Below are 21,278 nucleotides of genomic sequence, written 5' to 3'. Positions count from 1 at the left end.
AGCAGACAATTTTCTAGTAGCATTCATTACCTTGTACCTACCCATCTCCAAGATTAAACAATGAAGACTCTTGGCACAGGTCACTAAAGCAAAGGTGGGCAAACAAAGCAAACATATTATTATAGGTAAATTGGAAGTCTTAAAAAAACTTAGCAGTTGATAATGAAAGGGACCGTGGATAAGAAAGTTTAATAACTTCAATCATTATTTTTCTGCTCTGATACCATCCTGTGGATCTAGTTAATATTATAGTTATTTGCTCTGCCAAAACAAATCAAAATTAGAAGGGCTGGTGGTTTGGGGAAGTGGTCAGGTATATTAGCCTTCTTGTGGCCGTATTTGTGGTTCTTTCTGACTTCCCAGGAGGTTTGAACACTATTCCTAGAATTGGGGAATACCTCATCTTGTGGTTCTTCTTATCACTAAGACACAGACTAGGCCCCTTGCTTACCCAGCCTCCCTTGCAGTTATGATTCAGGCAAATGACTCGGGATCCTCTAATCATACGTATATAGATCAGATCGGACCCAGAAGTTTGTTACAAGGGAAGCAGGCGTTTTAAGGAATCCACTCTGGCAAGAATGGTGGCAGATCAAGTTTCCAGAGGTAGAGGTTCTGAAGGTAGTTTTTATTATTCAGCAATGATGGAGCGAGTGACAATGTCTACAACCAATGACTGGGCAATGATGTTGCTGGAACTGGAACAGTTCTTTTGAGTAAATTGGGCTGTTTACCCCATCCTAGTTCAAACGTAACTATGAGGCCCTCAGAGATATTTTGTCAGTCACCTCCTGGTTTTTTAAACAAATTTCTTGTTTGTTAAACAGATTGGTCTCCCTTTGCAATTAAGAATGCTGAGTAGACAATATGACTGAAGGAAAAAAAGTTTTCCTTAGGATAAACAAAAGAAATCTTTGTCAGTATCGAAAGAAATCATTGAAAAATTGTTTTTTTTTAAGCGAGGTATAACATACATGCTGCCAAATACACAAATCTTAAGTGTACAGGATTTTTACATATGTATACAATCTGGTAACCACCACTCACATTTCCAGTATTGTAGAAGGCACCTTTGCCAATGCATCAATTTTTAAGGTATTTAATCACTTTTAAGTGTCTAAGAAATAGACAGTAAGATACAAGAACATGAAAACTTGCTGGTAGGGGCACCCGGGTGGCTCAGTTGGCTGAAAGTCTGACTTTGGCTCAGATCCTGATCTCACCATTTGTGAGCTCAAGCCCCGCATCAGGTTTGGTGCTGTCAGCACAGGGCCTGCGTGGGATCCTCTGTCCCCTTTTCTCTCTCTGCCCCTCCTCCACTCATTCATTCATTCATTCTCTCTCTCTCTGTCTCTCTCTCCCCCGCCCCTCTTTCTCAAAAATAAATAAAATATTAAAGAAAAAAATCTTTATAAAAATTTGCTGGTAGATTCAGTGGATTCAAACTCAACGTACTAAGAACTAATGATTTGTTATCAGTTCAATATATTGTGTGGTAATTTTGAAGCTCATCACAAACATAAATTTAACAACTTAGTCAGTAATGATCCACACCACTTACAGAGATAGATAGGTAAACTCTGTATGGGAAACTCTTCTTTAGGGGGAAGAAAACAGCAATTTTCACCATTACCTGCTCCTCCGGGATTGGATCTTTGTCCGCGATGTGTAGAGTTGGCTGCGTCAAAGGTACCACAGTACAATGTGGGTTTTCACACACCATTTCAGACTTGCCTTAAAAAGCAATAGGCCACACAGAAATGAGTGAACATCGAATTAAAAAAAACATTTTTAGTACTAATATTTTGCCAATTTCATAGTCTGACGTTCTGATTATAACTTTCAATTTATAAAAAAATTAAGGATGTTAAAGTTAACAATGGTAATAGCGGTAGATTTACAATGTAAGTTAAACTCTCAGAGGAGAAACTTGTTTTCCTCTCCCTTCTTCACCTCACCATAGTATCTGGTTCACAACAGGTACTTCCTCTCTAAATACTCGCTAAATAAATCAACTTTCGTTCATGGCATGGGAAGTCTCAAAGACAGACCATCACTCTTCCCCACAAAAAATAAACTTCAATCTTACATTTCCCTTATATTATTTTTATTCTCAGAAGTTAGAATTGGAAATGGGTTTCACAAGTCATAGCTTGAAAAGATCACCCAGGTGTTAACTTTCATTACTTAACATTGGTATTTGGTATCTAACCAGAGGGTTCTCATATTCTCATATCCAGCTCTCTACCTTCCAACATTATCTCTCTACTTAAAAAGAAGTAGGCTTGGGCACCTGGGTGGCTCAGTTGGTTAAGCATCTGACTCTTGGTTTTGGCTCAGGTCATGATCTCTCTGTTTGTGAGTTAGAGCCCTGTGTTGGGCTCTACGCTGACAGTGTGGAGCCTGCTTGGGATTGTCTCCCTCTCTCTCTCTCTCTGCCCCTCCCCTGCTCACTCACTCTCTCTCAAAATAAATAAATAAACATTAAAAAAAAAGAAGTAGGCGTTAGGGGTGCATAGGTGGTTCAGTCAATTGAGTGTCCGACTCTTGGTTTTGGCTTAGGTATTACCTCACAGTTCGTGAGACTTCGGCTCTGCGCTGACAGTGCAGGGCCTGCTTGGGATTCTCTCTCCCTCTCTCTCTCTGGCCCTGCTCATGCTCGCTCACTCAGTCTCTCTCTCTCAAAATAAATAAACTTAAAAAAGAATTAGGCTTTAGACATCTAGATTTCTATCTTTTAAAAGTAATGACAGATAACTGGTTGGGACCAGAGTTAGGGGAGACTCCTGGCTGTCAAGGGCTAGTGTGGACAAAGCAAGCTGGACTGGAATGAGACAGGATGGGAAGGACTCTCACTAGGTGTGAGTCAGCAGCAATGTGGCTTAGGAGACAGTCCATATTATCAGGTGATTGCTTACATACAAGGCATTGAATAAATAAGTTAATACTGAAGATAATGAGAGCCAAGTTTCTCATGGTGGTACAAATATACAGAGGGAGAAGTATAGGAAGAACCATGGAACTGGTTTGGAGGTATCGATGTGAACCCATGGTTTATAACATATATGGACAGATGTAGAAATATGTATGTATAAGTATATACACAGATATATTTCACTGTCCTCTACACTGAAAATTGGTAAAAACAAGAACATCCCAGTGGCTATGAGCATACTTAGCACCCACAAGGGGCACCCCTTAGGGCTAGGGGCAAGTAAAGTATAAAGACGTGATCAAAAAATGATCAAAAAATGACACAAACCTTAAATGGGCTCCCTCTGGTCAAACTTTGTACAATTTGAGCAACAAAATAACAAATTATGATCCACAGAATAAAATAAGAATCCATACATCCATATTGATATAAATAAGCAGAAAAGGGGGATGCTTTGGCTCACAATAGAATGCCAACTAGTAAGTATAAAAGGAAAAATGGAATTAGAAAATTACCACCTGGCAACCATCACAATAATAGCTAATTCAAGCAAGATCCACAAATGGATGCTAAAACTAGTGGGTGAAAAAGTCTAAGCTATTTTATTTTACTCAATAAAATTCACTCTTGTTGGTATATAATTTTATGAGTTTAGACAAATTAGAGTCATATAACCACTACCACCACAACTAAGATAGAGAACAGTTCCTTCACCTCAAAACATTTCTTATGTTATTCATCTCTCCATATCCAACTCCCAATAACCATTGGTATGTTTGCTGTTCCCATGAAATTTTACTGTTTTAAGAATGTCATTTAAATGGGATCATAGACTATGTAGTGGTTAACACAACACATTAGTGATTCCTCCGTCTTAATGATGTATCAGTAGTTCATTTCTTCTTTTATTGCTGAGCACTATTCCATTGTGTGGATGGATAGAACAGTTTATCTATTCACCAGCTGAAGGATACCTGGTCTGCTTCTAGTTTTTAGTGATTATGAATAAAGCCATTATAAACATGTTTATAGATTTTCATGTGAACATTAAATTTTTATATCTCGTGAGTAAATATCTGGAATACTAGTGCATCATATAGATTGTATATGCTTAATAGCGAGTAAATATTTGGTGAAGAAAGGATATTTATATAACCTCAGGATATTTTTTTAAATAAAATACTTATCATGAAAGACAAGAAAAGCTAAAGTGAATGAAGAGCATAAAAGCTAAATGCCATGTGTAATCTGGACATATAAAATTACTATTGTATCAATCAGTGAAATTAGAATGGGATCTGTGGATAAGAAAGCAATTTATATCAGTGCTCATGTCTTCATTTTGGTGGTATATTGTGGGTATGTAGGAGAATGTCCATTTTTCAAAAATGCAAACAGAAGATTTAGGGGTAATGTGGTCTCATGTCTGCATCTTACTCTCAAATGGTTCAGAATAATACTACCAAAAGAGGAGCACCTGGGTGGCTCAGTCGGTCGAGCGTCCAACTTCAGCTCAGGTCATGATCTCGCAGGTTGTGAGTTCGAGCCCCCATGTCAGGCTCTGTGCTGACAGCTCAGAGCCTGGAGCCTGCTTCAGATTCTGGGTCTCCATCTCTCTCTGCCCCTCCCTGCTCATGCTCACTCTCTCTCAGAAATAAATAAACATTAAAAAAAAATACTACCAAAAGAATTTATACATGGATACATAAGGAGGTAAGGCCAATATGGCAGAATGTCAACAACTGAGGAATATGGATGAAGGGTACCGTGAGCTATGGTGATACTTCTGTAGTTTTAAAATAACTTAAAAAAGAGCTAACAGCTAGGGCACCTGGGTGGCTCAGGTGGTTGAGCATCCAACTCTTGATTTTGGCTCAGGTCATGATCTCATGGTTTGTGAGTCTGAGCCCTGTGGTGGGCTCTGCAGGGGCCTCCTTGGGATTCTCTCTCTCTTTCTCTCTGTCCTTCCCTCACTTGCATGAGCATGCATGCGTGAGCACTCTCTTTCAAAATAAACAAATGAACATTAAAAAAAACCCAGCTAACAGCTAAATAAAGCACCTGCTTCTTAAAAAAAAATCATATAAATATTTTATTCAAAGTTGTATAGCCATGGCCACTATAAGCGTTTTATGGAGAAAAGTTTGAAAATGACTTGTATCTTAATTCTTATCACTATCACCTATAAGCAAAAGCCACATATGGAGAACATAATGGCTTATCACCTGCCCGATGATTTGGAGACAGTTTTGACAATTATGTTTAAGTGACTAAGATTCAGCATCTCAGAGTATGCTAAGGGGAGGGATGAATGGGATGTATCTTTTAATACCCAGTGGTGTTCTGAATGTTTCCATTTGAAGAAAATGTACTCAAAAGCTCTAGACTTAAGTCACATCAGAAAGTTTAACATGCATAAATATTTGCACATATTAAAAATCCTTGGCAAATTTACCCTTTGAAGAAAAAAATTACTTGCCAATTACATTTTAGATATAAAGGAAATCTATTGGTGATGCATCAGTAATTAGCATGTTAACACTTCCTTTGAATAAAGTTAATACTTTCCCTATGTAAAGACTTATTCAGCTTCTTAAAGACATTAAAGTATTACAGATCTAGCTGGAAACAAAAAAATGACTAACAGGATGATAAAGCATTAATCATCTTTGCCAGCAATACAATTTCTATACGTAAATCTGATTAACTTTATCATAAGGGTCCAAGGGATAAACATGGTATTGTTTGGTAGCACAAGTTCAGAAATTAATATGCCAAATATTTACAATGAATTAGTGATTAGTAAAAATGGGTCAAATTAAAGCAGTTTCGCATAAAATTTCAAGATTGCCCATTTGCCTAGCAATACAAAGCATTCCAATGTTACCATTAAATAATGGCATTTAATACATTTTAGACCCTTAATAACAAGTATGCAGTGCCACCTATTATAGCATTTATTTATCATTTATGAATGGCTGAAGTGTTTTATCTTAAAAGCAAGATTCAACTTCTGGCCCCTAACTATCAAACTCATTATTACACTAATGGGAAAAGAGTTTCTAAAAGTTCTAATTATGGAATACTACCTATTAAAATCTATCCCTTCATTTAAGTTCATTATTATTATTTTTAATGTTTATTTATGTTTGAGAGAGAGAGAGAGAGAGAACAAGTGGAGAAGGCACAGAGAGAGAGAGAGACACAGAATCTGAAGCAGGCTCGTCAGCACTGAGCCAACGCAGGGCTCAAACTCACGGACCGCAAGATCATGACCTGAGCCAAAGTCAGACACTTAACCAACTGAGTCACCGAGGTGCCCCTCACTGAAGTTTTTGAAAAGGAGGTTTACGATTCAGAGAACTTTCAAAACATATTCATTTATTGTTTACAAAGAGCCAGACTATATATTCAGTGTCAGTTTGTATGTATAAGTTCAACTTTCTTTTAGTAAATTAAGTTTTGTCATGTCGCTTTCATCGTGGAGATGAGAAATCTACCTAATAAAACCCTACTGGCGTGGAGTAAGCATGTCTGACAAGTGTGTATGAAAGGAAGCACTCATTGGTACCTTTCCTATCTGTGTTTCTTCGGAGCAGTCGGTCCACTTGAGAAATGGCCTCTTCCCAGCAATTGTTGCTCGCCTGAACATGGGGCTGAATCAACTTCAACTTCTGTTCTAGGATTTGATAAGATTCTGATACTAGTTCTTGTGTTTCTTTAGTACAAACAAGCTTTTCAAGTTCATCTTCAAGAATTATTACCCTGAGTAATAAAGAAAAACAGAAACTGATTTCTAAAATATTAAGTGGAAAATTTATAACTCACAGGACTTATTTAAGAAATAAGCTTAAAAGATGAAGTTCTGGAGATGGAAAGTGGTGATGGTTACATAACAATGTATGTTTACTTTTTTAGGCCACTAAATTGTACACTTAAAAATGATTAAATAATACATTTCATGTTACGTGTATTTTATCGTAATGTTGTAAAAAGCTTATAAAGAGTATCACCTATTTATTCAACAATATTTCTTTTACATATATGAGGCATTTTATGAGCTGAAATGATAAATTAAGCTCATTTCATACTTAATAGGAAAAATAGCTAAATCAGGGAAATTATGCATTATAGAGAAATATAATACAATATCATAAAAAGTTATAACTAACATTTTATTTCCATTTTACAGATGAGGAATTAGGTCCAGAGAGTTAAAGAAACTTGCCCAGAGTTATACAGCTGTCAGCTGTAAATATGGGCTGAAGCTAAGCCCATAGGAAAGCCCATAAGGAAAAGGTACTTTTGAGGAAGCATTGAAGGATGGATAAAATGTGAACATGTACAAAAGATGAGAAAGTTCATTCTAAGTGGTATATGGGAAAAGGCATTTATGCAGTTTGTTTGGACTGAAGGAAAAGAATGAGAAGGACTGAAAAGCAGACTATAATAGAGTTATAGCAAATTCTTTCAACAGAATGTTTTACACAGACTTCTGTCTATGCTGCTTGTACTCTGTAACCAGTGAAGATGTTTGATTAAGGGAGAAAGCAAATATATGCCTCAGAAACATTAATCTGGCAGGGAGCTCTCTGGAGGCAGGGAGAACAGTTAAAGGGTTAATGCCCTAGTATCAGCAACTGGGAAGAGCAATGGGGACAAGTAAGGAGGAGGAGTGAAACACAAAACAAATGTTTTTGGAAGTGTTCAGACAACACTTCTAAAAATTTTGTGTAGCTGTGCTATAGAGCAAATCACAGATGATGGTTTGTGACCGGTATACTGTTTGAAAGGTGACGTATAGTAGCATATATAGAATATTTCATTTTTAAGCTGGAGACATCCTTCCCATGCATAATCCACAATCTCTGCCCGAGGCACAAAGCCCCTCTTGTTCATGTCCATCCAGTGCGGCCTTTCTTCCCTGAGCCATCCTCCCTCACTCTAATGCATTCCATTATGTCTTGTGTAGTTCTGATTCTACTGCCAAAAATTAATTCTTTAGAGACTCTACCTTTGCCCAATACAACCTTTCCACTGAAATTTTTTCCTGACAAAGGCCCGACCTTTGTTGCCCACTCAAGTAGAGATTGCCTTGTCTCCCATACTCCCTGTGGGAGATAAGACTGAGTCAGGTTAGCATTCATTCATCTGCTTTCTTAGAATAGCAGCTAGAGACCAGCTCAGACAGTAAATAGATGGGTAAAAACTTACCTTCTCAAAATGTTTCTCTCACCTTAATTTCCTATTTTTATTCATCATATCCTTCCTCACTCCAGTGAACTAGCCCTTTGATTTTACTGAGACTTCAAATGCTTTTGACTTGTTTTGTTCTATTTTGATCTTACAAAATGGACTCCTGCCCTCCCCTTCTACTTCTTGCCTGGTATCCAGGGTCGAGTACATCAACTACAATCTCATCAACTCATTAAGTTCCTATGACCTTCCTGATTACCAACACAACATGAACCCAACCATCCATCTGATCCAGCCCTATACTACAAGTATCCGTTACAGAAAAATTTCACTGGAGTGACTGGATCCTACATTTGACCAAGGCAGAGTACCAATAATACCAGGCAAAGTAGAAGATAAACAAATATAAACTATGGACCCTGCACTTCACTATTCAACTGGGGCCAAAAAAGTTGGTCCTCTGATGTAGAAAATGTCCAAATATGCTTTATTTTTAAAATTGCAATATGTTATTCTTCAACTATATATAACAATACCTCTTAAAACTTACTGTTCCAGTGCTGGCAGATACTTTTCTTAGACCGCAGGCTCCAGTTTAAGAGCCCCACTTAAAAAGAGTTAAAACAAGCTCAGTATTCATAAACATCTCCATTTCAGCTCTCAAACAGAATGAACACCTGTTTTTGTCCTATGTTTCTAGGTTCTGGGCTGAAATCAGACAAAGTGAAAACTACAAATGACTCCCCAAATCATTCTTTCTCTGCTACATTCATAGCTATAAACTGTCCTTCATGCTGCATGTCTTAATTTTGCTGCTACTTTCCAGTTAGGACACAAGCCAATCATCACAATGGCAGGAGAATGAAGCTTGCTGAACATGGGGACATTTTCTTATTTGGCTTCTAAACTTACTCATTCAGCAATGCCTTCAGATGGAGCTGAAAGCTGCGTACTGCTGTGTGAACGTTATTCAGTTCTCTTGACTTCTGCTGAGTCTTGGATAAACGCTGTGGTACTGACTGGTGCTGAGTTTCAAAGTACCGATAAAACTCATAGCTGCGTTTAAGCTCTTCCAAACAGGCAGAATGAGCATGAGGTAGACCTTGAGTCACATCAGATAAAATACAATGAGGCAAAAGTGCTGGAGTAAGTAAGGGCCCAGGAGGTGAATTAGCTGTAGAAAGTAATAGGGCTAACCGTCTGAAGAACTCTGAGCTCTGTGCCACCCAGAGTTGAAACAAAACCTAGAAAGAAAACGGGACTACATCAATAAAAAAAACGATCAAAATTCAAAACAAACCACTAATTTGTTTATCTTAACTTCTGGTTAAATTTCTCACTTTATCCTAAGTCATGAATACAGCTGAGCTTGAACTAACCCTCAAGACTGGCTGAGAATGTTTGATCAAATTATGTAGTCATGGCATGTGGGAACTTCTAATACCAATATAGCATGTAATACCAGTATATATTTTAGAACAGTTCTATCCCAGAAAAGAAGTGTTGATAATGAGATACATCTATTGTAAATGAATATTCCTTGATGAATTATTTACAAATTTGACACAAAGTAGGAAAGAAGACAGTAGGAATAATGGACCTATAGAAGTCCAAAGAAATTAGTCAGTGATACATCCAGAGTTTAGGATTCAAAATTATACCATTATTTTGGCTTAGAAAACAGCTAAGAAATAACATAGGAGTGCATGGGTACCTCAGCCGGTTAAGCGTCTGACTTCAGCTCAGGTATTAATCTCAGTTTCTGAGTTTGAAGCCTGCACTGGGTGAGCTCAAGCCCCGCTTCAGGTGAGCCTCACTTCTCTTTCTCTCTCCCTGCCCCTTGTGGGATTCTCTCTCTCTGCCGCTTTTCTCTGCCCCTTGCTCACTTGTGCCCTCTCTCTTTCTCCCTCTCTCAAAAAGCCAAAAATAAAAATAAAATTACTACTGGAATCTTACCACACACACTGTTTTTCTAACTTGCTTTATTTTGTTTCTTCCATCGTACAATTTTTCGACTACTAATCCCAAAGAATATACCAATCTCATATTACTTAGCTTTTAATTTGTTTCCAATATTTGCTGTTGTGGTAATATCATGAACATACTTCGAGTATATTCTGATTACTTGTCTTTAAGCTTAAGATTACTGAAGAATACGGTATCTTTCCGAAGATTGGTATTTATTAACTGCTAAAGTGAGCCAATCTATACTTTTATTAATAGTGTGTGACTACTGATCTTCACAGATAATGAATATTATCAACTTTCAATAACCTTGGCAAAATGTCTACTTATTACTAACGAGATTGAATTGGCTATTTTTTTTTTTAGAGAGAGCGAGTGAGCGAGCGAGCAAGAGCATGTATGAGTGGCGGAGAGGGGCAGAGGGAGAAGAGAGAATCTTAAGCAGGCTCCATGCTCAGCGCAGAGCCTGACACAGGGCTCAAATCCCGCAACCCTACGGTCACGACCTGAGCCAAAGTCAAGAGTCAGACGCCCAACTGACTGAGCCATCCAGACGCTCTGAAACTGAATTGGCCACTTCTAGTTCTTCCTTTGTGAAACCAGTTCATGCACCACCTATCTTGTCTAGATTTAACATAACTTAGTGTTCTTTATATAGAAAGAATTCTATCTACCTTTGTTAAAAATCATTGCAATTTTTTCATTTAGAAGCTTAATTCTTATATAGTCAAATATATCCTTTTATGTAGATTTTCCAAGGGAAGATACAGATCTTATATGCTGTTTACCCATGTTTGTTAAAACAAGTAGTCATAAAGTCACTCATGCTGGTTTTCTATTAATGTAAACTCACTTATCTATAAACTCTGATTTAAGGCAAGATATGCTTACAGTAAGAATTTTAAGTATTTTGATATCAGACTATAAGGATCTCCTCATCCAATCTTTATGATGCTCTCAACTTTTAAAGACAGCATCACATACGTCAGGAAGGCTATTATGATGACGGTTCAGCAAGGGACCGGTGTCCCATTTACATTCAGATAGCACAGGCACAATCGGAGTGCAACTGTCTTTTCTTCAGCCCTTTCCACAGGCAGAGTACCTTCAAAGCAGGAAGGCTGAAGCCATCTGTAAGGTCATGTGCTTCCTCTTCTGAAATCTGCTCTTCACTAAGGCCCAGGCCCAGCTCCTTAAAAGGCACCACACAGATGTAGTTGGTTACATTGTCACTCTCAGAGTTCAGGGGGTAGGTTAAATTAAGTTAAGGCCTTTTCATTAAAAGTATAAAGGGTACAGTCATATCATCCCAAATTACCTTTACTCATCTTTATTCTGAACTTTGACTGGAGGTGATTAATATCCATTAAAAAAAAAAGAAACCAATCTTAAAATCTACTATATTAACAAACCTCAGGTATCTTACTACTAGTATACATGTGAATAAAACACCTTCATCTCTAAACAGTTAAAAGTTCAACTCTTTACAAGTGCTAACGTGCTAACTTAGTTATTTTTGACAAGTAGCTTTTGAAACTATATTGTGTACTTTGCTGTATCGTGGCTCAGGCCCTTTCTACACTACAGTACCTACTTTTCTCTTCTTACCAGTGCTCAGGCTGCAAAACACCATTAGCACTAAGCCTGTTCTATCTAGGTTGTCCCACTCAGACTACTGGCCTGTTTCCTCTTTCTCTTCCTCATGGGTATCTATCAGCTTAATATGTGATTTTTTCCGCCTTCAACAGTTTTTATAAAGAATATATCCATACAATTCCTTGGGGTGCCTGGGTGGCTCAGTCGGTTAAGCGTCCGACTTCGGCTCAGGTCATGATCTCACGGTCTGTGAATTCGAGCCCCGCGTCGGGCTCTGTGCTGACAGCTCAGAGCCTGGAGCCCATTTCAGATTCTGTGTCTCCCTCTCTCTCTGCCCCTCCCCTGTTCATGCTCTGTCTCTCTCTGTCTCAAAAATAAATAAACATTAAAAAAAAAATTAAAAAAAAAAGAATATATCCATACAATTCCTAATACTGAACTATTTTTATATTTCCAGCATACTCCTATTTGATCATATAATATCTTAATATAGTGCTATCGTAAATATATAAATATTTCACTTAAATATTTTGTATCTCCATCTGTGAGATTGGTCTAGTTTTTTATTCTTTATAATACATGTTTTGGTATTGCAATTACAGAATCTTCATAAATAAAATGAGGTAGTAGAGGCTTCCTAACCTTTTCTATGGTCTGAAATAGTTTTTTAAAAAAACTATAAAACCATCTGAACCTGGTAGTTAAAATTTCCTTTATTCATTTAATTTTTAAACATGTAATATATTCACAGGATTGAAAATTCATAAGGTATAAAAAAATTCATAAGGTATTAAGGAGCACCGTAAAAACTGCTTCCTACCCCTGTCCCTTAGCTACCTCATTCCCCTAGCTAAAGGCACAGACGATAACTGTGATTAGTATCTCTCAAGATAACCTGTGTGTCTCTTTTTTTTTTAAGTTTATTTTGAGAGAGAGAGAGAGAGAGCGAAAGAGAGCGAAAGAGAGCACGAGCAGGGGAGGAGCAGAAAGAGAGAGGGAGACAGAGAATCCCAAGAGGGCTCTGTACTGTCAGCGTGGAACTGGATGCTGGGCTTGACCTCGCAAACCACAAGATCATGATCTGAGCCGAAACCAAGAGTTGGACACTTAACCAGCTGCGATACCTAGCTGCCCCTTCTTGTGCACCTTTCAAGATACTTTATGCATGCATAAAAGCAAATCCAAATATAAATATGTATGTGGATATATACACATACACATATTCCCTCATATGTATTTATAATCTCCCATATATACAAATAGTCTCATATATATGTGTATGTGTGTATACACACACACTTTTACGCACAATCGAAGGGTAGCATAAACAATGCTGTGCACTTCATTCTTTTTTTCAACAATTTGGATATCATTCCATAGTAGTGCATCAAGAACTTTATCACTTTTCTATACCTGCAAATTTTCCATTGTTTACATAAAATCAGGTGTTTTCCTTCTTTCTTTCTTTCTTTGTAAGTTTATTTGAGAGAGAGAAAGAGAGAGACAGGGAGAGAGAGAATGCATGGGGGAGGGGCAGAGAGCGAGAGGGACAGAGGATCCGAGGTGGGCTCTGTGCTGACAGCAGAGAGCACCATGTGGGGCTCAAACTCATGAACCATAAGATCATGACCTGAGCTGAAGTCAAACTTAACCCACTGAGCCACCCAGGTGCTCCCAGGTGTTTTCTTTTTTAAAAGTTGCTACCACAAAGTTCTATATACTATCTCCTTATAATTATTTTAATTTCTTCCATATCTATGGTTATAGCTCTGTTACTAATTTTGTATATTTGTACTCTTTTTACTTTGACCAGACATGTGAGGGTTTATACTGCTTGGTCTTTTTGAAGAAATAGTTGGTGGATTCTTTTTTATTTTGATTCCTTAAGGTTTCTTGTGTGGTAAATATGTTCTGGTTCCTGCCTACCTCTGAATGTCACCTAATGCCCCAACTCCCAATTTACTGTGCTCCAGACATGATGGCCTTTTTGCTGTCCTCCAATCCTGCTAAAATAACTCCTGTCACAAGATCTTTATACTCACTGGTCCGTCAAACTGGAACATGATCTTTCTCCTCATTACAATCTCATTTTATTTTATTTATTTATTTTAATTTTTTGTGTTTATTTATTTTGAGAGAGACAGAGACAGAGTGGGTGGGGGAGGGGCAGAGAGAGAGGGAGACAGAGAATCCCAAGTAGGCTCTGCATGGTCAGCACAGAGCCTGATGTGGGGCTCGAACCCATGAAACTGTGAGATCATGACCTGAGCCGAAATTAAGAGTCGGACACTTAACTGACTGAGCTACCCAGGCGCCCCATAAATCTCATTTTAAATGTCAACTCTTCGGGAAGGCCTTCCCCTATCATCCAATCAAAAGCAGTAACTCACCAATCACTCTATCCTATTCTGCTGGGTTTTTATACAACAGATATGTGAAAATCTCACTTTTTTATTCATTACCTCATCCACAAGAAGGTCAGAGTCATGAGTACAATGATCTTGTCTTGTCCACTGCTAGGTTTCTATTACCTAGAAAAAGTAACTGGCACAGGAAACTCATAAATTTGCAATCTCTGTTAGGTTATTCCTTTCTGCTCCTTCACCCCTCACTAAGCTAGAAGTATTCTGAGGCAGGGACCGTGTCTATTATGTGAACCATCATATATCTAGTGATTAGCATATTGCTTGGCACTGAGTTTATTCTCAATACTTGCTGAATGAGTAACTACTTGAAGTTCACATGCCATACTACCATACCCCTATTTTTTCCCCCTATCTTTGCTTCATTATACTTGAATGCAGACTTTTATTATCCTCAAGGTCAATTCCTTGAAAGCATTCTCTGACCCCTTAGGCCAAGTACATTGTCCTACTATGTTGGAAGGTACCCTGGGCACTTCTGGTGTATTATGAATTCCAGTTAATCTATTGAGTATACTCAAAAGTCTAGCACATAGCAGATGGGTACTCAGGCAGCATGGGAATTGAATGGACAAGTTCATGACTAAAAATAAAATGCTTTTAATTTCCAAAGAAGTCATACAGTTAAAAGAGTATATATATATACATATATATATATACATACATATATATATACGCATATATATATATATATGTATATATACGTATATATATATATACATATAGAAAAGGTTTTAAGTCATAAGTCCTATAGGACTTATGACTTAAGTCCTATTAAGGACACTTAATAAGTCCTATTAAGACACAACTTCACCTCTCACTAGTCGTGTAACACCAAGCAAATCACACAAAATGGAGATTTTATTTAGTTTTTTCATAAAATGGAGATAAGATCTAGCTGGAAAGGTATATACAAAGACATAATAAAGCACTCTGTAAACGTTAAGCATATTTATCCATGCTACAGTACCCCAAATACTGAAGGTACAAAGAAGTATTTTTGTACTCTATTTACTCATAATTTAACTTACCTATGAATCTTAACTGAAATAAAGATCCTACACACCTTTATTTACTGATTAACAGAACTGATTTCCTGATTGAGTAAATGTAAGTGACTGACTTATTGTCATGCAGTCTGAGTGTTTATTATACACCAGGCACTGTCTAAGCACTTTATATGCACTAACTTATTTGATGTTAACAAAACCACAGGAAGAGTATGTTGTTACTGCCATTTTTAAAATGAATAACGCAAGGTACAGAAAATTAAGAAACTTGCTTAAGGTCACCTAGGCAGTAATTGATAGAGCCAAAATTTAAACTTAGCCAATCTGACTTGAGAGCCTCTGTTTCTTCAAAGGGGAAGGATTTCCTGTTACCAGTTTATTTCCATGTCATGACGCAAATTTGTGTGTCCAGTAACTCTTAAAAATGTCAGACCTAGCAAAGCCAGGTTCTTCTGACTTTATTCTTTGGACCAGTAGAGGGAGGGCCTTCAAGTTTTTCCTCAGTTGAAACTGAGCCACACGAGAACAGAAAACCTTTTTTCCTGTCTGTTATTGTTACTCCCCCTAGACTGCATTTCCAGTTTTAAAATAGAAGTGATGATGGAAATTAGCTCCAAAATAGGCAATCTCAGTTCACACTTAACTTTTACAGGATGCAGCTATACTATCTATATATTCAGGACTCTGGAAGCATATTTATTCTTACATGAAGACAGAAAAGGATATTTTTTCAGCATATATAGGGTAGCGAGCCTTGCTGCTTGAAAGTTGGCTCTTACAGTTCTGTAGACAGCTTTCCGAAGACCGAGGAGATGCTGACTGGGATGCTGTCCAGCTTTATTAAATGGGCAAGCAGCACTGACCCTGTCAAGCAAACTTGAAAAGTAAAATGTGATACAACTGTACAGGTGTCCTAAAGTTTTTGTTTTCTAAATCCCCAATTCTATTCAACTTAGAAAAAAACCTTTTTCATGGTTTTTATTAGAAAAAAGACTGTAAACATCCCAGCTCAGGTCTCATAAATAGCCATTTCCCTGATACATGGATAGCCCCCCTCCAAAAAAAGACAAATGAAAAATCAAAATCTCAAAGAGTAAAGGCTTCTTCTGATACGGGAAACAATATATTTTAGTCAAAATATGGTAGAAATGTAGAATACTTAGGTAAGACATTGCAACTTTTTGATATAGACACTCTACCTGCTAAAATATACTAAAGTGGTACTGTTTTACATTTAGTTTTTAAAACCTGTATCTACAGTAAGTATGAAAAGTTTTACATTCTTAATATGCATTTACATATGTTCATCACTCATATTTTTGGTCACTTGTACAGAACAATGAAATACTGTATAGAAATACATTCTGTACATTCATAAAAGTAGGGTAAAATGACTTACCCACCTGCTGCCACTGGCACTTACCTACTCAAAATGAAGTAGGGGACGCAGAGAGATAACAGGACCAGTGGCCAACAGGGGAATGCAAGTAGAAAGGCAAAGGAAGGGTTACTAGGCAGTAGCATAGCTACTCTCCAAACTATTCAAGAGGAAGCACATTTCATAGTACTTTCCAAAAGATAAATGGGGAGTACCTATTTGCAACAATGATGTATAATATATCATGCTTTGTTAAATGAAACATAGAATGATTTCATATTACATAACTATTGGATAATAGTTTTTCCACCTAACCAGTAACCTCTCCCAATAGCAATACAAAATATTGGAATTTATAAATTTCTTACAATATAACCACAAATTTGCAAAACAAGATATCTAAATCAAAACTTTAAAAATGTTAACCAAACCATAATGTATTCAGACATTAAAAATCTATAAAAAAAAAAAACAAACAACAGAGGACAATGACTGATAGGCTTAATTTAAAATAAGGGAATGAGGCAAAGAATGGTTCAATTCTTCGCTAGAGAGGACAAATTAAGGCAGAACAACACAGCACATGTTTTCAATATATAGAACTCTTGTGTGCACTCCATATTACTAATAAATCAGTTTTAAAGATGAACATATTTCTAAAAAAGTTATGATTCAAGATTTATTGTTACTCATAATTTTTCTCAGTCCATTATCCAGTTAGATGGAGACAAGTCAAACAATTTTTTCCAACATTTCTTTTGCCTGACTGCATGTCAATGGATAGGAATCATAACCCGGAAGTAAGTCATGTGTAGCTGGCCCATTTTAGCTCTTCGTGACAATTCTAGACATAATTTTTAATGTAAGTTGGAAAATGACAAAAAGCACAGAATCCTCTATATGTGCCTAAGCATTAATTGGACACATAGCCATTTAGCTTAACCAGTCTGCTCAGTGAAATACTGTACAAATCAAGAATGAAAAGGACCTATTACTTAGCATTGTTTTCAACTTTTAAAATCTAATGCTCAAACAACTTAATATTTGTTATGCTCTATCAACAAATAGACTTTATAATACAAGGACAAATATTAACAGACACGGAGAACTATTACATTTTGAAAGACGCAGAAAAAAAAGTTACAAAATCTCTCTCCTGTTTTGGGATTGTTTAAACACTGTTCTAAAACACAACAGAGTAAAGAATGAGTGACTACTAGAGATACTTTTGCTTTCCTGTTTTGTTATTTTCCAGATACGGCTTTTCTGTCAGGACAGTTTAAGTGCTATTCTAGAGCACAGCAGAGTGAAGAACGAGATTACTACCCAAGGTTCTTCTGCTGTCCCTTTTCGTGATTTTGCAGATATAAGTAATTAAGAGTAATAATCATTCTTCATCATATACTTACTTTCTCCCACCTACAGACTGGAAAGGTTATGTAAGTTAAATAAATGATTAAACATACTATAGTACTACTGTCATTTGTTAGTGTTCAGCAGGCAGCCTAGCAGACTGGAAACAAGCTCTAGAGTCAGATGGAATGGACCTGAACGTTTGTTCTACCATATGTAATTGTATGCTTTTAGTTGTATACAGAATTACCTAGCAGAGTATTTGGACCATAATTCGTGCTCAATAAACATTAACTATCCTTTTAATAACAGAATAAATATCCTATATATCCTATACCTTAATATTTAATTAAGACTGGACTACAGTGGAGAGTATTTAATTTCCTGTGGGAATGTGAATATTTGTTTGATATACTGAGAGTATCAGTGCCATAATATCTGCTAACATTTACCTAAAGAATATTATTAATGCATGGCAACATTTTTCAAAATGAATTCAAGTCAGATACATCTATCATTTAAACTGAGGAAAGAGAATGTCTGGCAGAGAGTAAAGGAAACAAACATTTGTTGGGTAATTTTGCATGCCAGCTTCAATATTAGGCTCTTTTTGAATATTAACTCATAAGAAATCACATAACACAAATAATTATGATTCTCTAAGCTCTTTGGTTTCTCAAAGTAGATAAGCAGAATCATACTACATATTAAATCTAGCATATACTGTATTCATTCCTTCACAGTTAACAGACTTTACTAAGTGCTAAAGAAAAAACTTACTTTTTTTCTGTAAATGCAACACAGAAATGAAAATAGGTAATAAATACTCTAATTTAACTATGTAGTAGAAAAGAATTATTTAAAAAATAAAATGAAATATGAACTCACAGTGTAAATCCTCTGGAAATGACTTCAGTTTCTTGAATGAGACGTAAAGCTTTTCTCACAAGATTAGTAAAAGCTCGGCTATTTGTTGCTGTATCTTCTAAACGGACAATGTATTTTTTTAGAGTTACTTGTAGTTTGGCTGTCCTCCAGAATCTCAAAGCTCTTATAATCAGATAAACAAACAGGATCACTCCCCATATCAACCAGGAAGATACAATCCACCAAGTGGGAAGCATAATGAGCAAACTAATGAAGGCAAACAGCACTGAGACATCCCTATAACACAGAAACCAAGAAACATGATAACCCATCAGATTAGAGAAGGATGTGTTACTTTAGTCCATAATTCAGGTTTACTAAAATAGACAAAATGCTAGTAGCTTCTTTGTAAACTATGACTTTAAAAAATAACATTTAAATAAGTAATGTGAAATAGTTTTTAAAAAATCTAGCAACTAAACAACAGTGTCTTAGGTATTAAAATCTAAGCTAATAAGTTTGTAAAGAATGTAAGAAACAGGTGTCCTCTGAAATGACTTTTTGTTTAAAGATAGGGACTCTTCTGAGTCGCCTGGGTGGCTCAGTTGGTTAAAGTGTCCGACTTTGCTCAGGTCATGATCTTGCGGTTCATGAGTTCAGGCCCCACATCGGGCTCTGTGCTGACAGCTCAGAGCCTGGGGCCTGGTTCAGATTCTGTCTCCCTCTCTCTCTGCCCCTCCCCTGCTCATGCTGTCTCTGTCTCAAAAATAAACACTAAAAAAAAAAAAAAAAAAAAAAAAAAAAAAAAAGATATGGACTCTTCTAACCTAAAAACCAAGTACAGAGTTTAAAATCCAATTTTTAAAAAAAAATTTTTTTTAACGTTTATTTTTGAGACAGAGAGAGACACAGCATGAACGGGGGAGGGGCAGAGAGAGAGGGAGACACAGAATCGGAAGCAGGCTCCAGGCTCTGAGCCATCAACCCAGAGCCGGACGCCGGGCTCGAACTCACGGACCGCGAGATCGTGACCTGAGCTGAAGTCGGACACTTAACCGACTGAGCCACCCAGGCGCCCCTAAAATCCAATTTTACAAATTTAAAAGTAAAAATAATTGTTACTAATTTTTAACATTAAAGTACGTTTTAATATTAAGATAGTATCAGTTCTTTTCCCAAAGTCAGACTCTAATTATTTGCACAGAAATAAATATCTCAAGAAAATATAAGCATTTTTCCAATCAGAAATAATATGTACTTGAGTAATTGTTTCAAGTTATCTAATAATCATCATCATAAATCTGGAATACACATACTGCAGCTGATAATATGCACATACTTTGTACTTTTTCACTGCTTTAACTAAAGTAAAAGTATATATGAAACTTTTTAAATCTAGGCAAATTACAAATACATAGACTAAAATACGTCTTTTAAGCAATGAAGGCTTTGATAAAAATGTAATAAGAAAGAGGTGAATATATGGAGATGTCTCTTAGGATATCTAAAAAAACATCAATAATACTTAAAGACAGTTATAATCAAATTATAAAGAAAGTCACATGTAAGAATGCTTCCTAATAAATATTTACCTGTTCTAATTTCCCTTGGAATCCTCTACTTTCAGGTGATATTGGTAACATCATAAAGCAAAATCTTATCCTATACTTTCATGCATGAATAGTGAAGTCTAAAAGTATTTACAGGCCTCAGCGTTGCTTAATCACACCTGTGGCTAAAGCAAACTTAGAAGTTAAAGCTATAAAATTCTTAAAACCCTTGGTTCCTTCTAGCAGCTCCTTGCATTCTTAGATTTGTAAAGGATAAGATGATGCTTTACTCCATCATGATGCTGAGTGCCTACAAATTTGGAAGACATACTTTGTTATCCCTTACAATATGAAGCATTTGTCAATATTATAAGAAAGATACATCCAGAACACTCAGGCCAATGTTATGTAATCACCTATATAACTTGAATAGTTCAAGCAATGATTTTGTTCACTTAATAAACTCATACTTTAATAGTTCAGTTCTGCGTGTGTGTGTGTATATGTATATGTATGTATGTATATATATATATATACATACATGTATATACATATCATGTACATACACATATATGTGTATGTATATATATATATATATATATATATATATATATATATATATATGTATATAAAGTCCCTTTTTGGTATTCATGGCCTGGGACTTCTGTATTAGACCCAAATACTTCAAGAAAAGTTTTAGGACTGAATTGTCAGTCTATATTTCCTTTGGCTTCTCAGTCAACAAAGCAAGAGTTGACTTTACCTCCACGTCCCATTCTATTTTTGATGTCTCTACAATGTGTTTATGATATAATCTATTAATTTTAAAGAAACATAAAAGAGCTAGTGGCTAGGACTGCATGCACACATGTGTATAGGTGTATGGGTAAGAGAGATTCTTGGGGCACATGTTATGCCTGCTTGTTGGGTTATTAAACACAGAACTAATTAGATTCAATTAAAAATATGTAATAATTGGATGTTTTTCCAGCTTCACCTTAAAAA

At 36.4% G+C, this 21,278-nt stretch overlaps 2 protein-coding genes across 12 annotated transcripts in view; one reads left to right on the top strand and one right to left on the bottom strand.

The window, feature by feature from the left end:
* The window catches only part of VEZT (vezatin, adherens junctions transmembrane protein), a 78,774-nt gene that overhangs the window by 20,516 nt on the left and 36,980 nt on the right, over nucleotides 1-21,278 (bottom strand). For 6 of the 9 annotated variants that reach the window (XM_042992922.1, XM_042992926.1, XM_042992918.1 and 3 more), the window contains 6 exons: nucleotides 18,745-19,020; nucleotides 15,852-16,001; nucleotides 11,202-11,349; nucleotides 9,044-9,375; nucleotides 6,507-6,700; nucleotides 1,634-1,734 (listed from right to left, as the gene is read on the bottom strand). In XM_042992922.1, coding sequence (XP_042848856.1) covers nucleotides 1,634-1,734; nucleotides 6,507-6,700; nucleotides 9,044-9,375; nucleotides 11,202-11,349; nucleotides 15,852-16,001; nucleotides 18,745-19,020 — 1,201 coding nt within the window. The remainder of the gene's footprint in view (nucleotides 1-1,633; nucleotides 1,735-6,506; nucleotides 6,701-9,043; nucleotides 9,376-11,201; nucleotides 11,350-15,851; nucleotides 16,002-18,744; nucleotides 19,021-21,278) is intronic. The other 3 variants (XM_007085632.3, XM_042992921.1, XM_042992925.1) reach the window with 1 other exon arrangement.
* LOC102955427 (uncharacterized protein C3orf20 homolog) overlaps nucleotides 1-21,278 on the top strand; it is a 192,238-nt gene that overhangs the window by 143,662 nt on the left and 27,298 nt on the right. The window lies entirely within an intron of this gene.

This window comes from Panthera tigris, chromosome B4, assembly GCF_018350195.1.
Source record: "Panthera tigris isolate Pti1 chromosome B4, P.tigris_Pti1_mat1.1, whole genome shotgun sequence".
Lineage (NCBI taxonomy): Eukaryota > Metazoa > Chordata > Mammalia > Carnivora > Felidae > Panthera > Panthera tigris.
The sequence above is the reverse complement of the archived record's forward strand: the minus strand, read 5'-3'. Positions and strand labels throughout refer to the sequence as shown.